The 22,000-nt window shown below is 38.9% G+C and overlaps 1 protein-coding gene across 1 annotated transcript; it reads right to left on the minus strand.

Moving 5' to 3' along the window:
• Positions 1 to 274: 274 nt before the first annotated feature.
• Positions 275 to 20,322, minus strand: LOC121511675 (adhesion G-protein coupled receptor G2-like). The gene is made up of 14 exons (XM_041790412.1): positions 20,285 to 20,322; positions 19,737 to 19,816; positions 17,333 to 17,545; positions 17,024 to 17,192; positions 13,974 to 14,139; positions 13,733 to 13,855; positions 13,502 to 13,624; positions 12,448 to 12,484; positions 11,707 to 11,813; positions 11,390 to 11,505; positions 7,520 to 7,788; positions 4,548 to 4,653; positions 4,049 to 4,380; positions 275 to 477 (listed from the first exon to the last, which is right to left on the minus strand). The coding sequence occupies exons 2-14, from the start codon at positions 19,792 to 19,794 to the stop codon at positions 365 to 367; spliced, it is 1,932 nt and encodes a 643-aa protein (XP_041646346.1). The 5' UTR covers positions 19,795 to 19,816; positions 20,285 to 20,322; the 3' UTR covers positions 275 to 364.
• Between the last annotated feature and the right edge of the window lie 1,678 nt (positions 20,323 to 22,000).

The raw sequence follows: 22,000 nt of genomic DNA on the forward strand, positions 1-22,000 counted from the left end.
CCCCTTTCACAGACACCCTTCCTCCTCTACCCTGACTTCAGGATGCATTCATGTCCTGGGTACTGGACTTGATTTTTTTAATTCTAAGGATACATCAAGCTTTTAAATCACATTTCAAGCCAGCTTCCCTAAGGCATTGAAACCTTTATTTTGAAACTCATGTAAAATGTCAGATATAAGTTTAGGAAATAGTTTAATTCAAACAGGATTAATTTTAAAAAATGTTTAAAAAAAGACTTGTGTTATTATAAGGACAGTGTTGACAGAGAAAATTATTTACAAGCAGAAGACTAAGGTTAAGAAACTGTAGAATGCTACACAGGAGTGTCTGAGTTTTCACAACAACTGATGGAGCAAAGACAAACTACTCAGATTTGATTCCTGATGACTTCACAGGAGTTGAACTCAGTCTTTCCTCCATTTCTCTCTTTCTCTGCTTCTTGGCTGAGAGACAGATCCACAGGAAGATGAAGAAACCTAAAAGAGACAAATCATAAAAACACAAGTTAAAATAGAAAACACAAACATGATGATAATAAGATGTTAGTTTAGACCTAGGAGTTAAAATGGCTAAATTTAACATTTTAGACATTCAGAGAGAAGAGGCATTACAGCTCACAGACTTCCTTTCACACGTCTACCCAGATGAAGGGAGACACGAGTCCTGAAGAGTCTTGTCCTGAGCCAAGAGGTAAGTGGCTCCTCTTTAACCGCTTTTCAACCTCATTTTGTCATAAACATGCTTTTATTTAAAATAGTGGTATATTTTTACCCAAACAAAACTCATGAGATGAGTAAACCAGTAAAGATGAGCTGTTCACAAACTTGCTTTTCCTCTAGAACAGCTGTTTTATGCAGTGTTGATTTTTGCAACTATTTTAGACTTAGCCCGATGTTGTATACAACAAGCAGTGACACTGGTAATTAAAAGTTCATTAACTTTTAAACATAAATTGAGGCCTCTTACTTTTATTTCCTCTAGAAGTGAGCTGTTACACCATTCTTATCCATGCTTTTGAATTCCTTATGGAAGCTTTTCTAGTGCAACTTTTTGGGGTCTGTTTTTCAGAGATTAAATCCACACCGGTAAATCCAATATCGAATGTCTTTTTATCCATTTTTTATTCTATTTTGGATCATTTACTGCAGCTAAGCTTAACGTTGTGCTATATGCTTTGTGAGGGGCTGTCAACCAAAGGCAGGCGGTTATGTCGTCGTGTCATGCTTTGTCAAACTGCACGTCTTAACACGTAATAATGCAGGAGACAACCTGAATAGCTCACAGTGGAGAGAAAGAGTGATAAAGAGCCCGTGATGTGGCCCTCTGTGTCACTGCAGACACAAAACGATTTGAATAATGGCTAAAAAAAGCCAATTCTGTAAATATTTTGAAGATTTTTTTGTGACAGAATGATTAGTTTTTCACTCTTTGGTATCAAAAGAGCAAGTATTTTTACAAAAAAAAGTTTAAGTTGTTTTCTCTGTTACACTTAAAAACTTTGGGTTTAAATTTCCATTCAGTTTTTCTGTTGTCTTTTTAGTGCCATAACTTTTCTAAAATACAAGCAACATTACTGCAGCACACATATTCTTAAAGCTCAGGTTGTCCTGAAAAAAAAAGGATGTTTAAAGCTTTTTAAGACAAAAAAAGCCCAGGCAAGAAAAAATGTAAAAAAAAAAAAAGGCTTGAGGGGATTAAACGACTTTTAAGTTTTAGTCACATTTAGCCAATTTTAGTTTTAGTTGGTGAAAATGCAAAAACAAAACTATTATTCCACTTCACAATTGTAAAAGTCCTTACATTTTCCTCTTTAACTTTGGTCAGACAGTTGGTTTCTTGAACTCATTTAATCAGCTGAATTATACATTGAAAATAATTAGAAAACACTCAAATTATTGCACTATGTATATTAAATGACAAAATATAATAATGAAAATGGCATTCTCTGCTACGCACAGTTGAGATTTTAAATGTTGGGTAGCCCATGACTTACATTTTATTCTCATTTTAGTCTCCTTGATGAAACCTAAACCTACTTTTAGTCAGAGTTTTTGTCACCAAAGATTTGTTTGTTGCTGGTTTTATTTTCATCTTCCTCATAAAAAAGGCAGTTGACAAAAATTAACACTGGTTCATGTGATGCTCAAAGAAAGCTCCTATTTATGAGCCGATTACTTCACTTCCATTATTTTTAACTATTCAATACACACTAATAAGCGAAAATGACACCAGATGTGGAGTCATTTTGGAGCAACTTGAATTACTGAGCTGAGCCAAATGATTCACTCTCTAAATACAAACATGACGAGGGAGGACTGTTTGACGACAGCTGTGGAAACACCACCAAAATAAGGTTTACTGTATTGAACAAAATCAGGCTGCTTGGTGGAAAACAGAAATGTTCCGATGACATTTTTTTTCCTTCCCAATTCCGATACCGAGGTGTCAGGTATTGGTCAATACCGAGCACTGATCCAATACAGACTGATTATTTTAGACCTATATTTAACTCAGAACATGGCTCAACAAATAGAATCATAATGTTCAGCATCTCTGTGATCCTAAAGTTGTTTTTCTGCTGATTATTGAGTTTGACAGCTAAATATCAAAATAACAATGATACAGGGGGCTGCATCACAGGCTTTCTCTGTCTCTCTCTCCATTATGCTCTATTCAGGCAGCATGGCGTGATTATAGAACAGCCTGCCATTGACTGACAGACCCTGAGAAAGGGAAAACAATATGAGACAACAAAGCATTAGCATTCCAGCTAGTGGTAATAAATGATTGTTATTGGATTAAAATGGATGAAATGCATTCAGTATCGGGTTTACTGATGTGGATTTAATAATTTAAGTCTCAAAAATTCAGGAGTTCCAGGCTCGCTGAAAATGCTGCTGCAAGGGATTCAAAGGCATCAATAGCGTCAATGGGAAAGCACAATGGCTAGCTTTAAGAGGAAAAACAAGCGAGAGGCAACGACTTATGGTTCAAAAGTTATTTAACTTTAGATAAGGTGAGTCACTTCTCATTGTGTATGACTGCACTTGTCTGGAAAGCATTTTAACAATCACATTCTTACGGGCCAATCAGAGCAACAAAACACACGATGTAGCCGATGTAGCCGAGGTGCCTGTGCGCAGCTACCAAGTCACTGCTGTTCTTTGTTCTTTTAAAGAAGAAATGTAATCAAGCTCTGATAAAACCATAATTGCACTGGCATCTTGTTGCTGATTGCTTATGTCACAACTCCGCCGCGCCCAAAAGTACTGCTCCTCATCATTGATTGGTCCTGTCACTTTCTAACCGGGCCCAAACAGTTCAGAAGGAAGCTTTGCAAGATGGATTCACCAGTGAGAAACAGGGACACTGGCGTATCCATCTGCTTTGCAAGGTTACAAGAACTTGGAGCTACTTTGGTTTTTAGAGAAGATACATGACAGTTACTTTTGTATTACATTTATTTTGATGAGGAAGAGGAAACCTGTTGCATTTCCCAATACTTTCCAAATGTTGAGAAGTTCCAAAATATATTGAAAGCCCTTAATTCTAACAAACGTACACCCTTCAGGCATGTGCCCATTAAAAACAAAACTACCTCAGTTTCAGATCACTTCTCACTGGCACTTTCTCAGAGCTACAAAAGCTGTTTTAACACTTCTGCTTCCCTTGACAGAGGTGAAATGGTTCACAGAAGTCACAGTTTGGCTGTGTGTTTCAGTTTACCAGGAAAATACAAGTCCTATATGAGTTATTCTCGGAAACTTTTTTTTAATGGCTTTAGTGACAGGTTGTTCCCTCCTGTGTTGTTTAAAACTACCTGTGATGGCTGCTGCGGCTCCTAGAATATTAACAGTAAACAAAACAAAGTCCAGCAAAAAGCAATGCAAAAATGAACAACAGACATCACTCAGTTCATTAACAGCTACAAGCATGTCCCAGGAGCTTTAAGTGTTTTATAATCATTGTTTCTTTATCATGGCTGTCATTTTGGTTAGCCTGTACTATATCTCGTAAAAACAAACTAAACTGAGAGTGGCAGCAGACCTTGTGCAGAGTTGAGGATGCAGAACAGGTACAGGATTGGGTAGTTGACGTATCCTGAGCCCAGGAAGGCCAGACCCCAGGTGGTCCCCATCAGGCAGGTGAGACCCAGCACAGTGAGGCCCCCTCTGCACGAGTCACTTAACCTCTGTGGGTCATTCCAGGTCTTTTCCGCCATGGTCCCTGCTCTGAGGCTGGTCCTGGTCCTGACCACTTGTTTCATCCTACAGATGCTGGAAGCCACCGCCACCAGGATGCCCGAGTTAAAGACGAAAATGAGGGTGAAGTAGACCAGATTTATGGAGTAGAAGAAGGAGTCGTCTGTGATCCAGCAGCTGTGGGACAAAACATAATTTCACAGTATATTTTTGTTCACAAGTGTTACAAAAACAGTGAAACACAATAAATGCACATAATCACTCAATCATATGTTACTATGCGATTCCACTTCTGGGAATCATAGAAATCATGGCTTGTATAGAATCCTGTAGTATTTACTCACATGGCGTTTGTTTGGTTTGTATCAGACATGGTCATATGTGATACTCCATAAAACTGTTTAAAGTCCTTCAACCCCAAAGAGATGCCAACGATTACTCCAGGAATCCCTGAGAATCACACACCGATACAAACATGCATGAAAAGTAACTATTGCATTTGGTCACATTGCTGTAATTCAGTAGTTTTTGTGTATTTGTACCTTTTAAAATATCTTTTGAAAATTATTGATTTTTTCTTTTACTTTATGTCCCTTTGCTAAGCCCCTTCCTTAAAAAGGCATCTGTCCAGTCCTACATTAGCAACTGATACCATGCACAGGAGACTTTTCAGTTTCCCAAAGCCAAAAAAACAAGAGAAGTTTCAATTTGGAAAAGTCTGCATGTCTGCATAAGTTTTATACACTCATCAGCCACTTTATTAGGTACACCTGTTCAGTTGCTTGTTAACGCCAATGGCTAATCAGCCAATCACATGGTAGCAACTTAATGTATTTAGATGGCATGTAGACGCGGTCAAGACAATTTGCTGAAGTTTAAACCTAAAATGGCTTGTTGATGTCAGAGGTCAGAGGAGAATGGTCAGACTGGTTTGAGATGACAGAAAGGCAACAGTAACTCAAATAACCACTCTTTACAACCAAGAATATCGTCTCTGAAGGCACCACATGTGGAACCTTGAAGCAGATGGACTACAGCAGCAGAAAACCACACTGGGTGCCACTGCTGTCAGCTAAGAAAAGGAAACTTGAGGCTGCACTTCACACAAGCTCACCAAAATCTTTCACAGATGGTTGAACCTCTGCCCATCTTTACATCAGAGAGACTCTGTCTCTCTTAAATGCCCCTTTTCTACCCAGTCATGTAACTGACCTGTTGCGAATTAACCCAACTAGCTGTAAACGGCTCCTCCGTCATTAGTACCAATTACTTTTCCTGCCCTTTGTTGTCCTGTTCCTGCATTTTTCTACTCATTCAAAATGAGTTAATGTTTTTCAGAAAATGGTAAAATCTCTCAGTTTCAACATCTGATAGGTTATGTTCTACTGTGGATAAAATGTGGGATATTTAGGTTTGAAAATCATTGCATTCTGTTTCTATTTACACTTTAGATAGTGCCACAACTTATTTGGTTGTACTTGTTTGATATTTTTAATCACTTTTTTCTAGATTTTTTAAAATATTATTTCCTTCAGCATACTCCCTACAGTAGAAAACACTGTATTCAACATGGCGGGTGCAGAAGCCTGGCATAACAAGCAGTAACAGCAAGGGGATTGAGCTTAGGGTAGGATCAGTTTGAAACTGTAGTATTTCGAAAAGCCCAGTTAGAGACATAAATGAAAGAAAGAAAACCAAGTATTTTTTTTAAACATGAAAATCTGGCTAAATGAGTTCAATAATTTCCTTTTCAAGAGTTTTCTGGTTAAAGGTCACATTTTATGCATAATATACTTTTTCTCGCTTTTCTTGCAAAAATATGTGCCCCTGTCCTGTCCCCCACCACCTTTCAGAGAATGTGTGCTGAAACAAGCCGTTCTCAGATTTTCCCCTCATGATGTCATGTTCGGAGTTAGCCCTGCCCCCCCCCCACTTGGAAGAAAGTTCCACCCTTCTCTGCTGATCCTCCTTTCAGCTGTCAGCTGAGAGGAGGATCAAGAGAGCAACATCCATTTAGCCAAATCTATTTCCCGAGAGGGGCGGAGTCAGGCAGCTCATTAACATTTAAAGTCACAGATGAAGAAACAGCTCGTTCTGAGCAGGATTGAAACAGAGGGGTTTTTAGGCATGCAAAAATCCAATACCAGAGTGTTTTTTTCCGCAACAAACTTCACAGTCATGTTTTGGGGACCTCTGAGACCAATATAAACTTGTCTTAAAAGAGTAAAATATGTGACCTTTAAGATCTGCAACAGCAAAACAACAGAGCAGTCCTTATGAAAATAAAGAGAGCTGTATGCAACTTAATGGCTTCAGTCTAAAAGAGGAAGTCTCCTGTAGCAGACTGACTTTGACTTAACTAATAAGTAGGTTATGTATATCTGTCTACATGTGAAAGGAAAATGTTAATAGGGACGTAGGAAAAATCCTCAGTTGTTGGTCTGCACCACTTTCCTACAAAGGTACGTATACTTTAGAACAGTGTTTCCAAACCATTTTTCCTTGGAGCCCCCCCTGCATGCTCCTCAGAAAAGCGGAGCCCCCCCAGGACCCAAGAGAGAAGAAAAGTGACACATTGCTGCCAAAAATCAACATAGATTTTAATTTTTCGACTGATAAAACCCTAAAAAAGGTCCATGCATACTTTTCTTAACAAAAAACCTTTGTATGAATTACTTTATAACTTCTTTATTATGATTTTAGTCAATATTTGCAAACCTATTTTTGGCAGCCTCAGAGCAGACAAAGCCTCGCACCCCCCCAAGACCTCTGGTGCCCCCCCTGGGGGGTCCCGGACCCCAGGTTGGGAACCAAGGCTTTAGAAGAAGGCAATGCATGAGGCAGATATGCACAAACGATGAAAATGTGCACATAATTAACCATAGTTTGTCAAAGTGTAAAAGGAGAAAGCAGAAATAAAAGGATTTATGTCTGATGTTAGGGCAGAAATATGAATAGTATGCAATGGATTTTGTTCTTCATAATATTTTGCACATTTTAAGTGTGGATGTGAGATCTTAAAAGAAGACATTAAAAATATGTTTGAAAAGATTTTTATAAGACAGAGGGGGAAATGGTTAAAATCTTAAAGGTCCACAAGGTGGATCATAAAAACTCCTTTTACGGTGTCTTTATATATCTTTATGATCTAAGAAGAAGTTTACTTAGGAAATCCCTCTCTGAGCAGACTCTGTGGGTGTTTTCCAATGAAAAACTTCCTCTTTCTTCAAAACTGAGACATTCCTGATGATTTCTGTTTTGGTTCTGAGTTAGTCTGCTTTTAGTCATCAGCACGTCAGCGTGAACTCTGACTCACCCCATCCAGCCAGAGACAGTTTGAGCAGGTAGTGCTTGTAGTAGGTGTTGAACACCTTGATGAGCAGGAGGTAGAGGTGAAGAGCCTCGATGGCCATCCAGGTGAAACAGCAGAGCAGAGAGTAATGCATGACAGCCGCCACGAACACACAAACCCAGTCAGGCTCCGTCGTGGCCCCCCACTCTGTCAGCAGGAAGGCAGTGTTGAGGAGGAGCAGGGCCCCGCTCAGAGAGACGTGGATGGAGATGGAGTAATCCAGTTTGTGGTTTCTGAGGAACAGAGAAGACCACAAAAGGACGGTTATACAGCTGGTGGGAAAAAAAGTACTGTGAGACTTTTTAAAACAGAAAAGCTCTATTTTATGTTGATCAATGCCCAGATAGTCATTAGGGGACATGAAGAAGAGCTTTCATACCTGACCTGTTTGTTTCAGCTGAATCAAACTCAGGTCTCTTTAAACAATAAGTGAGGTTTGTTTGTGCTGGTGAAAAACCTGTCATTTAAACACTGGAGTGGACCAAACAACCCATTTGAGACCATGTGAAAAGGAGGGTCTTGGCTCGCTTTCAGGACTCTGGTAAAGTTCATTTGTAGAGAGAACATGAACTGACCCTGACTTGACTTAACTGCAGGAAGCTCTGAGTGTCTTTTCTGGTTAAAAAACACAGGAAGACTTGAAGAATCTTAGAAAAAAAATGCACAAGTGTCTTTTCTTCCTCTGAAAGCCTGCCAGACAGGCTATTAACAATTTATTTATAGATTTTTTGTTGAGAAATGCCAGAGGGGTCATCCAACTAAAGGCCAATCAAAATGGCTCTTTTTTCTAGTAGTAGTGCTGTCTTGTATGTCTCTTGAAGAAATTGTGGTATTATTTTCAGGGGTGGAAAGTAACTAACTTCATTTACTAAATGTTCTGTAATGGAGTATATTTTGGGGGGTCCTTCTACTTTTCTGAGTACATTTTGAAGTCAGTACTTTTACTTCTGCTAAGGAAGGTTTTGACCAGAGTAACTGTACTTTTACTTGACTGCTATACTCTTGTACTTGTACCACATAGGGACAGAATGTTTCAACATCACATCCCAAAACAGCTGTTGTACACAGCAGCAACTGGAGAGTTGATATCTCAGGGTTAAGCATTTCAGAGTTGATTTTAACTCCACAAGTGTAATATCAACTCCATTATGTGTACAGTTGTCTTTAGTGTTGGAGTTATTTGACAGGTTGTTGGTTCAAATCTGTAGAAAATCAGTTGATCTAAATTCTACACTGCATTTTCAATTCTCAGGGGATGTGGGCTGAGCTTGCATCATTCCCTTGGGTGGAGTATTGAGATGTGTTCTGTAAGTGTTTACTTGTGTTTAGATGTTGCCTGTTGTACAGTGACCACTGTTAGAGTTTTTCAGCCATTTTTCTGGTGGACTGTTTTCGTTTCTGATGTGAGACACATTTGCACCATGAGAGAAGATATCCACTGAGTTAGAGTTCCCGCTGAGATTGTAGGTGCTCCTAATGGATACACGGAGCATATTCTTCATCCATATGAACTGCCCTGCTATGAGGCCTTGATTCTCTGCTTTAAGAGGATTCCCACATTTCTAGAGATTTTCCAGAGTTACTGCAGCTCTGTCAAAAGTGTAGTTTAACTGTATGTAGTGTGGACCAATACAGACACTTTTATACTATATAATTTCACTCTATATGTCATATCTTAATTTATTTTTTAATATATTTTTAAAATATATTTTTTTGTATTTTTCATGTATTTTTTAATTTATTGCCATGCTTTATTTTATCGTAGAAGTGGGACTGTACCTGAACCAAGGTTGTTATAGTAAACTAAGGGTACTTTCACATTAGGCCCAGTTGTTTCGCAGCACGATTCCTCCCCCTCTCCTTTCTCCCCCTAGTTTGCTTCCAGACTAGCAACATTGAACCTTGCCTGGGTCCACTTGCGTATTTACTCGGTCTGAAACAGCAGGTGGCAGTATGCACGTAGCTGGTTTACAACCCTGCAAAGGAGGAGAAAGAAGAAGAGGCTACCATGGCAACCACTGGGGTCATGACCTGAGCAAAGATTATTTTTGTTTTGACCAGGCAAAAAGTCCATCCTGCAGCCATGGATGATTAAAGTCATTTTAAGACGCCAGCAATTTGCTCTTCGTATCTGCGCATCTACTACGGCTCAGAGGATTAAATGGGCTCATGCTGCACAGATACAGCGGTTTTTGAGGTGACAGGAGACTTTTATTGCCTTTGCATCTCATCTCACTGACTCCAGTTCGTGTCCGTCTGCAAGGTGAGTCACAACAGACTGGATTGTAATGATTTCCAACCTTTACTGAGGAAAAATGTGAACAAACTGCCGTGCTGTGGAAAGAAGTTTAGCTTTTACGATAACGTCATAAAGCTGATACGACGGTCTGTCCCATATCCGAGCACGGTTGCATTCACATCTCAATCGAGTCCACTTGAATTGTGCCCGAGACCACCTCCCCAAGTGGGCCCAGGCCCAGTGCCCGGATGTGGTTTGTTTGCATTCACACTACCAAAATGAACCAGACTTTGGGCTCAAGTGCACTCCGTGACCGGGCCCCTAGTGTGAAAGCCACATAAAACTAACTCAATAACTAAAACTAAAATTCAAAAATCATTTTAGTTAACTGAAACTAAATAAAAACTAATCTTTACCAAAACAAAAAAAAAAATGAAAGCTAACTAAAATTGTATACTGTCCTTACATAACTAACTAAAATAAAATAAAATAAAATAAAAGTGGAGACAAAATTTCCTTAGTTTTTGTCTTTGGCACAACCATACTGACTGGCCCTGACACCCAAGTCTGGGGAGTGTAAAATTGCCTGATCTGATTGTTCAAGACTTCCCATAGTGGTAGTTTTATGTCTGGAGTTGTATTCAAACATCAACATTAAGTTATAAGTGAAGAGTAGCCTATTTTAATAAGTTTTTAAAAAAGTATGATGTTCACTCAACCCTGACATCGATCTGTAAAAAAACTAACACTAAAACTAATATAAACTAAACTAAAATGAAGCATTTTTACAAAATAGAAACTAAACTAAACTAAACTAAACTAAAAAACCAGTCAAAACAAATAAAAACTAAAGTGAAATCAAACAAAGAGTGAAAACAAAGTAGAAATGAAAACTAATTAAAAATCCCTAACTATAACCTTGACCTAAACAACATTGTTGGAGATCTTTTCTCTTGTTGATCTTGTGAAAAGTTACAAATCTGTAGTAGCTACTCAATACTCAAAGTAAACTTTAACTTAGGTTACTTTTAACAGACTTGAGTAGATTTATAAACCAGTACTTTTACTTTTTAAACATGAGTAACTACTTTTACTTGAGTTAAATAGTTGTGTACTTTTTCCATGTCTGATTATTTAGAACTCGTCTAAAACTGTTACCTTGTTCCACAAGGTTTAGAGTTAGGGGTCGTTATTAATTTATTTGTACATTAACAACGTGAATATTTGTCTATACTAAAACTATTTATACTAGCAAATGACACAACTTTACTTTGCTGTGGGGACAACAAAACTAAAAGAAACAGAAGAGTTGGTTTGATTCAAGGCAAGGAAAGAAGAATGAGAGAGAAAACAACCTCTAGAGAAGTTGTCTGTTTTGGTTTTCTTTACTTTTTTGCATGATTTTTATTTAATTTGACATAATGGGCAGAATCTTTTACATCTGGTCCTTTTGTTGGGCCACTTAGTATGGTCTCATTGCTCAGTGGGTTGGGCTAATGGTAATGTTTGTTCTTGTGGGATCTCATCTCTCATAGGAAGCTATTTGGACTACATGAATGTACATTTCATAAAGCATAGTTTTCCTGTACGCTTACCGGCTAAAGACATAAATGACCAGAGACAAAGCAGTGAAGAAGGCAGACAGGCCACAGCCGATGTAACTGATGTATGAAAGAATTTCCCAGTGAGCCTTTGATATAGGTTCTTTCATCTGTAGAAAAGATAAAATATGGAAAACTGTGTTTGATATAAAGGTAAATATTGATTTGATTTAGGAACAAGTCATTGTGACTATATGTCAAACAAAGGGTTCAACCAAGCACAGAAAAGATGATCAAAGAGGTTGTATTTATGACTTAGCTTGACTGTCTATCATCACAAACAGGTGAGTTAATCAGGTAAATCTGCCTACCAACAGGACAGCAAATGGCGTTGTGTGGTCACAGAAGCAGGTAATATCAGTGTGGTGTTCATAGGTTTCATTGTAAGTCTCACATCCATCTGATTCCCAGCTGAAATCTGGGGACGTAAACATGAAAACTTGTTGAAAGTCATCCCAGCTGACTGAGGTTTCTTCAGATTACAAATACAACACATGACTTGTGTGTCAGTTCAGCACATTAACCTTTTACAGAACTACCTCCGCTGAAAAAATGCCTTATGACTGTTTAATGAAATGAGCTGCTTCAGGAACTTAGACCAGGCTCCCACATCCAGAATCCTGACTCCTCTGGTGTCCACAAGTCGTACCATCACCAGCAGTTAATCAACCATGTCCTAAGACTTATATCCAAGTGTGTTTGTCATGTTATACCAGCACCAGCGGATACCAAACCATCATCTTATTATGCTTCAACCTCCAGCACGTTTTACCATCATCTGCATTCATACCTTGTCCATTCATCCTTTCATTGCTTCATCCCTTAACCCTTTCACCACCCCCTCCTTCCTCCCTCTACCCTACTCCTTACATCTGTTATTACCCAACTCCTACTATCACCTCTAAATCCATACTTTTAGTCTCATCTCATCATCTTACCTTCTCAGCAATGATGATCTGTTGTAAACACATATCTTTAGTAGTGTAGTGTTTGTGAACTTCAGAAAGTTTTCCAACTTAAAATGCATGTTAGAAAAAGTTTTAAACACTCACCAGTTTCACTGAAGTATTTGCAGAGTAACTGTCTGTCCTGTAAAAATACAAAAACATTAATGAGTATGAAGGAAATATGTAGGCTATTGCACTTGTAACTTTGGTTCAATTTGTCCGTCTGTCCATCCATCCATCCATCCATCTGCTTTGACCTTAAACCATAACCCCAAACACATTAAGCAGTGAACTATGACTGCACAAACTGCAATACAACTACTTCATTTATCAGATGCACCTTCACAGATCCTTTCCAAATTGGACATAGACCACTCAACAGTCACAGAATTACTTTGACGACTACCCAACAGTCTAAAAATCTGAAAAGTGTGGTGTGCAAAAATATTCAGCCCTCTGGAGTCAATACTTTGTAGAGTCACCTTTTGCTGCAATTACAGGTTTTTTGGGCTATGTCTCTACTAACTGCACATCTAAAGACTGAAATTTTGCCCATTCCTCTTTGCAAATAGCTCAAGCTCAGTCAGATTTGACTGTATGTTTAGGATCATTGTCCTGCAGGGAGGTGAACCTCCACCCCAGTCTCAAGTTTTTTGCAGATTCTAACAGGTTTTCCTCCAAGATTGCCCTATATTTGGCTCCATCCATCTTGCCATCAACTCTGACCAGCTTCCCTGTTCTGGCTGAAGAAAAGCATCCCCACAGCATCATGCTGCCACCCTCATGTTTCATGGTGGGGATGGTGTGTTCAGGGTTCCTCCAGTTACCATGGGCCTCTTTGTTGCTTCTCTGGTTACAGGCTCCCGCCAAACCTGTAAGTTTAGGTGGACGGCCATTTGTCAGTAGTTGTGCCATAATCTTTCCATGATGTTCAAAGCTTGGGATATTTTTTTTTCACTACAGCCTAACCCTGCTTTAAACTTCTTCACAACTTTATCCCTGACCTGTCTGGTGTGCTCTTTGGTCTTCATGGTGCTGTTTGTTCACTGATGTCCTCTGACATATGCCTGAGGCCTTTACAGAACAGCTGTATTTGTACCGAGATTACACACAGGTGGACTCTATTGACATTGACACAGACATGTAGAAACATACTTACATCTGCGTTGTTGGGTGTAGTTGTTCTGAAAATCATCTTGATGGATGTGTTTAGATCATGAAGTTGCCGATCTCCCAGCAGCTCTATTCTGACAACCACTGATGAGATTGTGTCATTTTTAAACTGATGAGGAGACACAGAGCTCTCTTTAAGTTAACTCTACATAGTGAAATGGAGCAGAAATGTGTCATGGTGGGCCTCTCTGTGTGTGTTAAAGAATAACTGATATACTTGAAACTGGCTGGGATCACTGTAGCAGGCCAAACCAATGACCCTCTTCTCCTGTGGGATGTCTCGCATGGCGTTGACTGGCAGCCAAATGTTAGGGATGAATGATTCATTCTGAGGCAGCAGCTGGCAATAAATATAAAAAGACAAAGTCAGAGCAGCTCATCATTTGCATTAAAATAGAAAAGTAAAGTCAGACACTGATTTAACAAACATTGACATGGTGTTTGTCTCAGCTCAGCACCTGTGGCGCTTGGACCCGGATCCTGGAGTCTGTTCCTGCCAGGCTGAGGTCAGACTCGTTGATGCTGATCACATTCAGCGATAAAGTCTTAAAGTTGTGGGTTTTGGAGCCTCCAGTCTCGAGCTGGGAATCCCTCATGATGTTGTGGATGATCTCTTTTTCTATTCTGAAATAAGACGGTACGCCTCAGTCAGGAACAGATTATTCAAACAGGTTTTTAGGGGGCAAAGGAAAATAATCCTATGTATATATACATTTAAATTCAGAATATTATCTACATTCCTAGACTAGTCGTACACCATCCATTTAATGCTGTTTTTTTTTTTTTTCACAGTCTAAAAACTGCAGTTTGTGCCTATCTGCATTTGGCTTCATAGTGCTACAGTGCTGTGAAAAAGTATTTGCCCCCTTTCTGATTCCTGAATTTTTTGCATATTTATCACACTTAAATGTTTCGGATCATCAAACCATTTTTTATATCTCACAAAGACATCCCAAGTAAATGAAAAATGCAGTTTTTAAATGATGATTTAGTAAAAAAATCCAAACCTATCTGACCCTCTGTGAAAAAGTTATTGCCCCCCCCGCAACCTTGTTAAATCATGAGTTAACTGTGATTAACCACAGTTTTTGGAAAGCTTAGATCAGTTTCACTGGCCACACCCAGACCTGATTACCGTCGGATTTGTTGAATCAAAAAATCACTTAAATGGAAGCTGTCAGACAAAGTGAAGTAGGCTACAAGATCTCAGAAAGAAATGCATCATGCCACGATCCAAAGAAATTCAAGAAAAAATGAGAATCAAAGTGTTTGAAATCTATCAGTCTGGAAAAAGTTACAAAGCCATTTCCAAGGCTTTGGGACTCCAGCAAACCGCAGTCAGAGCCATTATCCACAAATGGAAAAAACTGGGAACAGTGGTGAACCTTCCCAGAAGTGGTTGGCCAACCAAAATGACCCCAAGAGTGCAACGACGACTCATCCAGGAGGTCACAAGAGAACCAAGACTGACATCCAAAGACCTGCAGGCCTCACTGGCCTCAGTTAAGGTCAGAGTTCATGGCTCAACCATAAGAAAGACACTGGGCAAGAATGCATCATGGGAGAGTTCCAGGGCCAAAGCCACTGGTTTTATTAACTTAGGTCATTTTCACACCTGATAGTCCAGGGACTCAGTCTGTTTTGGAATGGAAATTGCAACATTGTTGCACTGTCATTTGGTTTGGTTCACATCCACATTGCTCCAGTGGTGTGCACAGGGGGGTGGCAGAGGGGGCGGTCACACCCCCTCATGGCCCAATTGTTGAAAAACGCGTGCTAAAGTGCCCTCTTGAGAGGCAAATGTCTAAAGTGCCCTCGAAAACACATCAAACTTAGTGCCCTCTTCAGTGGCGAGAACGCGTTGTATGTGCTCTTTTTTTTTTTTCGCCCCTGCCCTTGAAAAAGTCTGTGCACGCCACTGCATTGCTCTTGGCCAAACAGATCAAACCATCTGAACACATACAGCCTCTGCCTGTTAGGGGCACTGTTGTCACAAACAAAAGGCGACCAAGAAGAAAAGAAGGCATAGAAGAAGACAAAACCGGATTTCATCTCCTTCTGCCAGTCTTTTCTTCCACATACACAATGAAAAAATGACGTCTTGGGGTTTCTGCTCTTGCATTGAAGTATTATGAGCAGGCAGCAAGGATGGGATGTGGATCTTTACATGAGACGAATAAATCAGCACCAAGTACGATGTGTTGCTATGGCTACACAGATGCCAAGTGAGGTACCGACATGTATTTAAGTGTATTAAATCACACATAAATCCATATATCATTATGCTTTATGCCACTTCTGCCTTTGGTTCACAAGTTGGTCCGCTTTGCTTTTACACCTCAAACAAACCGCACCAGGGTTTGTTTGGAAGCGGACTGAGACCTCCTGTTTTCATGCAGACCAGAGTCTGCTTGTTTGGTCCACACCAGAGTTCGTTTGAACTTTTACACCACTCCAAATGAACCAGACTATCCGGGAAAATAGACCAGAGTTTGTTCAAAGCAGACCAAACAACTCTGGCGTGAATTCGCCCTAAAATATCAAGGTGAGATATATAAAAGTGGCCCCACCTTCCTTATATATTTCTGTATGTGGCCCCTCAGTGGAAAAAGTTTGGACACCCCTGCACCAGTACTATTACTTTATCTACAGCAAATTACACTAGTCTTGTCCCCAACACTGAAAAGCATGCCAATTAAGAAAAGGACCTAAAACAAGTATTTTATCACCAAAAAAAAAAAAAAGACCTCTCTTTTTGCAATAGACCAGTGGGCTTTCTGCCATTTATTAGGTCCTAATACATTTTACTGCATTTGGACTTTGAGTTATCAGTTAGAATTCAGTGTTTTGCTTTTTAAAATGTGATATTACTCTACTTGTAACATTTCTCTTGCATTAAAAAAATCTTTTGGGGCACCCATTCTTTCTCTAATTATTTAAGCGGGTGCTAATCTGTCTAAATTATTCAGCATCACTGTATTTTACAAAGCGAGACCTCACACCATCACTACAGTTACTTGTGGACACACTGAGCCTTTAGTTTTATATCCAAAAATAGTACTATCACCTATGTAATGTTCTGGTGTGCATTCCACAACTTTCCGAGTCCTTTCTTGCCCCCCCTGCACCAGCTTTTTTGCATTGTGTTATGTAGGCATCACAATCAAAATGTCTGCATATTTCTCACTATAAATAAAGTTCTGTTTGAACATGAAACGGCCTGTTTTCATGCTGTATCTGATTGAATAGTGTTTCAAAGAATATGTTGATCACTGCATTCTGTTTTAATTCACCTTTTACCTGTGTCCCAACTTTTTAGGAACCTGGGTTCATATGTTTGTATGACAATACATGTTTACAAAACGGCTTCTCTTTATCCTTCTGTTTCCTATGATACAAAAGGTTGGTGAGTGATATTTTTTCCTTTGACATCTTCAGATCCTTATTGAACTGTGTAGAGAAATTAGAGTTTGAAATAAAAAGTTGATGTGATTGATATCATATTTACTTTATGAAGTGTATCATGACTTCTGGGTTGTGTTTGAAAAGATGTGCACATGATTGTCTGATGTAGTATAGCTCCATCATTTCATAGTGCATGGCAGTCTCACTGTTCAGATCATCCATCATTCTCAAGATAACAGTGCCATCGCACAAGTACGCTGTGCAGTTTATGTCTGCAAAGAGAGAACAGAGCCACATTTAACCTGTGATCATATAAAGAGGGGTCTGATATGAAAAGAGCCAAAGCTGTTTAGTGCCAGAATAAGGACACTTGGGTGTACAGCAGTCTACCTGGGAGAGGGAAAGAACTTACCCTGTGTTAATTTGTACTCGTGCATTGTTGGATGAATCGTCACGTTAGCGTCAAAGCATTCACGGGATCCATTGAACCACTGCGAGACTCTGGACATGCACCGGAGGAGGCAGCAGGATCCATTCAGACTACAGTTTGGGGCCCATCTTCCATCAAAGATGTGAAGGTATGTGGAGTTTACTTGAATGTTTCCATCGGTGATGTTGAAACAGACTGAAACCAAATTAATACGATTATAAAAAGACATATCATGAGTAACAAGGGCATAAAAGTACTTTTTTTTAGTTTTTGTTTGATGTCAATAGGCCGAGTCAAACAGCAGAAACAGTTCGAATTTGATCTGAAATAAATTTTACACTTCAGGTACAGTGTTCTATACTGCACAGGACTGGTGCTAGTATTTTTTTTTTTTTCAGAACTTCTACTATCTGCTAATCATTGATTCTGTAAAACTGCAGTCTATGTTATTTATTTTCCTTGTATTTGTGTTCAGAAAATATTATATTGTGGGACCAAAATTCCCTGATTAAATCAGATATTAGTCTGTTTTTCTCAAGTTTTTGTCCACTCTTTAGAGAGCAGACTTGCGTGTTTTGTTCTGCAGGGCAGCTGAGCAATCATGTCACACACTGAAAGTGACGTCAGTGCAAACCTTATTGTTGTGTGTGTAGCTTCACCTTTTAGGGATGGAAAGGGAAGGTTGGTACCCCTACAGAAGTGTGCCAGATAAATAGAGAGGGACCTGGATGCAGCCGAGGATCTCAGTTTTTTTTTTTTTTTTTAAATCATCAAGTAAATCTTCTCTTTTAACAGAGAAATTGCAAGTAAGCGGATTCTGCTTTTGTGTTTCACTGTCAGTTCTTAGATTCGTACGGATCATTGAGTAGAAATGATGAATTAAAATCAATTTAATTTGATTTTCTAGCTTTTTGTTCAGATAACTTGCATAGTCCTTTTCCTTGTATTGCATTACATAGTGGACCTGCCTCCGGCAACATGACAGCGACGTAGACGTCCAGCCAGCCAGCCAGCCAGTCTGCAGTCTCATGTTGTCATGTCTGTGCTTAGCGATACTTGAATTTGGATCATAAATCAGTTCATGAAAATTAATGTGATGTCGTGGTGGTTTTTAGTCTGAAAACTCCCATTTTTTGTGTACTTATATTTCCTCATGTGGCTGACCTGCCTCTATTTATATGGTGGTGATGCACAAAGAAAACAACGAAGAAGACGGTCAATTCAAGTGACTTCCAGTATTAGAAGATGAGATATAGTGGCGCTGGTCCAACTTCTGGTATGAGGTTTGAAGTCCTTGGCTGCATCCAGGTACTCTTGAATAAATGGGACAGTACGGGTTGGATTTTTGGGACCCTTTCCAATTTTTGATACATGGAAACGCAAAAACCCCCACACCATGTCATCCTGACCTGAACTGGGTTGTTTGGTGGAAACGGCCTGTAAAGTGCAAACTTCCCCATAGTCCTCTTTCTTCATGTTCAGTATCATCCACTGCATATGATGAGTGCTCCCTACAGCAGGACTTGTGGAACTGAGTCAGTAACTTCACTCATGGTGCAAACGTGTCTAATGCTCAAAGGCATTCTGGGAACAGTGACAAAGAACACCTAGAATGATTGAATACCGTTTTCCTTAAAACTAAAAATGTCTCCTTTGTATTAGCCTACTTTCACATTGTCTTAGGAATATTTCCTTTTACCAAAGGGCAATATTAAGCGTACTGATGTACTGACATACAGTTATGACCAAAGGAAGCAAAATGTTTAAAAAAAAAAAAAAGGGCCAGTAATGCACAAAATTTTGACCCATTTATACAATTAAGTCTGTTAATTATCTCAGTAATGTTTTAAAGCATTAAATATTATTGAAAGGGATTGGGGAAACTTAAATCCATATTCCTAGATTAAAGTTACAAATCAGACTTTTTCCCCTCAAAATTCTATCTGTAAAACCCCAGGTTCTGGCTTTAAACTCAGTATTCTGACCTTTCACTCAGAATTATGATCTTAATCTAAGAGTTTGTATAAAAGGCGGAAATTCTTAGATTTAAGTCAGATTTCTTTTTTTCTCAGAATTCTGATTTAAATTTCATAAACTAAAGAAGATGTGGAAAATTACAAGACTGTTTTTGTGCTTAAATAGCTGAGCTTACTCTTTCTCATCTTACCCAACCTCCAGCTTTAGTTTTAAATGGCAAACAGATCCTCTAGGGTATTTTTCTATTTACATTTTTAAGTATTCTGCTCCTCTGAGTTTATTTAAAGTAAAAATGATGGCAAAACAGCTGTAAATGGGATCATAAAAAATTACTGCCGATTTTGAATAGACACGTTAGTGTTTCTTTGTTTTAATTCTTTCATAATGAATTCTTTCAGTTATTTCATACCTTTATCTTGTATTGCCAGGGACAGAGGCAGCAGCATTAACAGCAGCAAGGGAATCATTGTTTGACTTTGGAATATGTGACTGATTGAATAAAAACAAAAATGGAGAAAGAAAATTTGGATTACATTTACGTCGCCTTATCCACAGATGAAAATCAACACCATTCTGTCACAGAAGTATCAACATAATGTGTGAAATACCAACTGACTTTTCATTTTCTAACAGAGGAAAATGTCAACAACCTTACAGTTTGTTCATCCTGTTTTCCTGTTATGTCCAGTAATTTCCAGCTGCTTTCTTGACATGTAAACTTTATTTGTGACCAAGTCTTTCTTTCTTATCGATAATGTTTGCAGGTGTGTATCATCTTGTAAATTTAGTCAGTAGCGTAACATAAATCTACACCAGTATGATTGTTAAGAAACAACATACAGACCCTGAAAGTATCCACCCCCCTTTATTGATTTTAGAAATCAATCATAGTCAATATAATTTGGCTTTTTAAAATAAGTGACTGCATAAATATTCACCCCCTTTAAAGTGACTGACCTGATTCAACAGAGGTCCCCCAGCTGGTGCTAGAAGTCTCACTGTTAGTAAAACGGGAATCAGCTGAATGCAGTGAATGTGTCTCAAGTGATTGCAGTAGAAAGACACCTGTGTCTGGAAGGTCCAGTCGCTGGTCAATCAGTATTCATGGCTATCATTACGCCATGAAGACAAAAGAACACTCTAAGAAACTCAGAGAAAAGGTTTTTGAAAAGTATAATGGAAAAAATGGGTATGGCTAAAAAGAATCCAAGGCAATGAACATCCCCCAGTTAGTTAAATCCATCATCAAGAAATGGGAGGAATATGGCACAAGTGTAAATCTGCTGTCTTCACAAACTGAGTAATCATGCAAGGAGACTAGTGAGAGAGGCCACCAAAACATCTATTATTGTATGTATTATGTACATTATTATATTCATTTTATTATGTATTCTATATTTTTTCTGTGCACACAGAAACAAAATTATTGATGCTAATAGTCGGTAGTGTCTCCTTTATCTGGATAACAGCCTGCAGTTGTTTGTTGTAGTTTTTAACAAGTCTCTGACACGTCATTTTAGGAATCCCGGTCAGGGCTTTGTGCAGGCCCATTAATAGGGTTCACTTTGTACTTTTGTAGGTAGTTCTTCACCTGGAGGGACGTATGTTTTGGGTTGTTGTCATGTTGGAGACAAAGCATGACCCAGACCCAGTTTTGCTGCTGACTACTTGAGGTTTTCTTTCAAAATCTCCACATATCCTTCCTTCGTCATGATTCCTTCCACCTTTAGCACATTCCCTGTTCTAGACACACTGAAGCATCCCCACAGCGTAATTCTCCCACCACCATGTTTCACTGTGGTGACAGTGTTCTTTGTGGCCACATCTCTGTGGCCAAAGGGCTCTAGTTCAGTTTCATCTGACCAAAGAAAACATTTCTAGTATTCACAATCCTTCTTCAGGTTTTCCTTAACAGACTTCAGTCTTGCTTGAAGGTGCCTCTTCTGTAGAAGTGTATTTTTCCTTGGTCCAGTCCCGTACAGGGCTCTAGTGACTGTCTTTTTTGAGACTTCAATCGCTGACTTAGCTAAGTCATTCACGAGTGTCTTGGCAGTTGTTCTGTGCCTCTTTAGACACATCTCTCACTAGTTTTCTTTCAAGAGTCTTTGAAATCTTTCTCTTCCTGCTTCTCCCGGGCAGTGTTAATTTCATTGACTAAAACTATGACGAAAAATGTTCATCGACACGCTTTTTTTTCCATGACAAAACTAGACTAAAACTAACAAAAATAGATCTGTGATGACTAAAACTGACAAAAACTAAGTTTAGTTTTTGTCAAGAGGACTAAAACTAGATTAAAATGTAATGTAGTTTTTGTCAGACATTCAAAATCCATGAAATTTCTTCACTCTGGGTAAATATGTCAAAAAACAATGCATCTGTATCTCTTCTGCCCCTCAGCTGAAGAAAGCAGGGACCCCACGTTTGGCAGAATGCATAGAGCACACTATCATGCTTTGGTGCCAGATTTAGGCAAGAACACAAATACTTGGACAAAAAGTAAAGGCTAAAATGTGAGGACTTTGTACAGACTAAAACTAGACTAAAATGTTTTTGAGTTTCATTGACTAAAACTAGACTAAAGCTAAAAAGGATGGACTATAAACTGTGACAAAAACTAAAAGACATTTCATCTAAAGACTTTATAATAAGACTAAAATTAAAAATTGCTGC

The sequence above is a fragment of the Cheilinus undulatus genome, linkage group 1, assembly GCF_018320785.1.
Source record: "Cheilinus undulatus linkage group 1, ASM1832078v1, whole genome shotgun sequence".
In the NCBI taxonomy this organism is placed as follows: domain Eukaryota; kingdom Metazoa; phylum Chordata; class Actinopteri; order Labriformes; family Labridae; genus Cheilinus; species Cheilinus undulatus.

Coding starts and splice junctions, on each gene's coding strand:
- LOC121511675 (XM_041790412.1), bottom strand. CDS start 19,794: ATGATTCCCTTGCTGCTGTTAATGCTGCTGCCTCTGTCCCTGGCAATA. Junction 7,789..11,389: donor GTCATTTATGTCTTTAGCCG/GTAAGCGTACAG, acceptor TCTGTTCCTCAG/AAACCACAAACTGGATTACT. Junction 4,381..4,547: donor ACAAACCAAACAAACGCCAT/GTGAGTAAATAC, acceptor TTTGTCCCACAG/CTGCTGGATCACAGACGACT.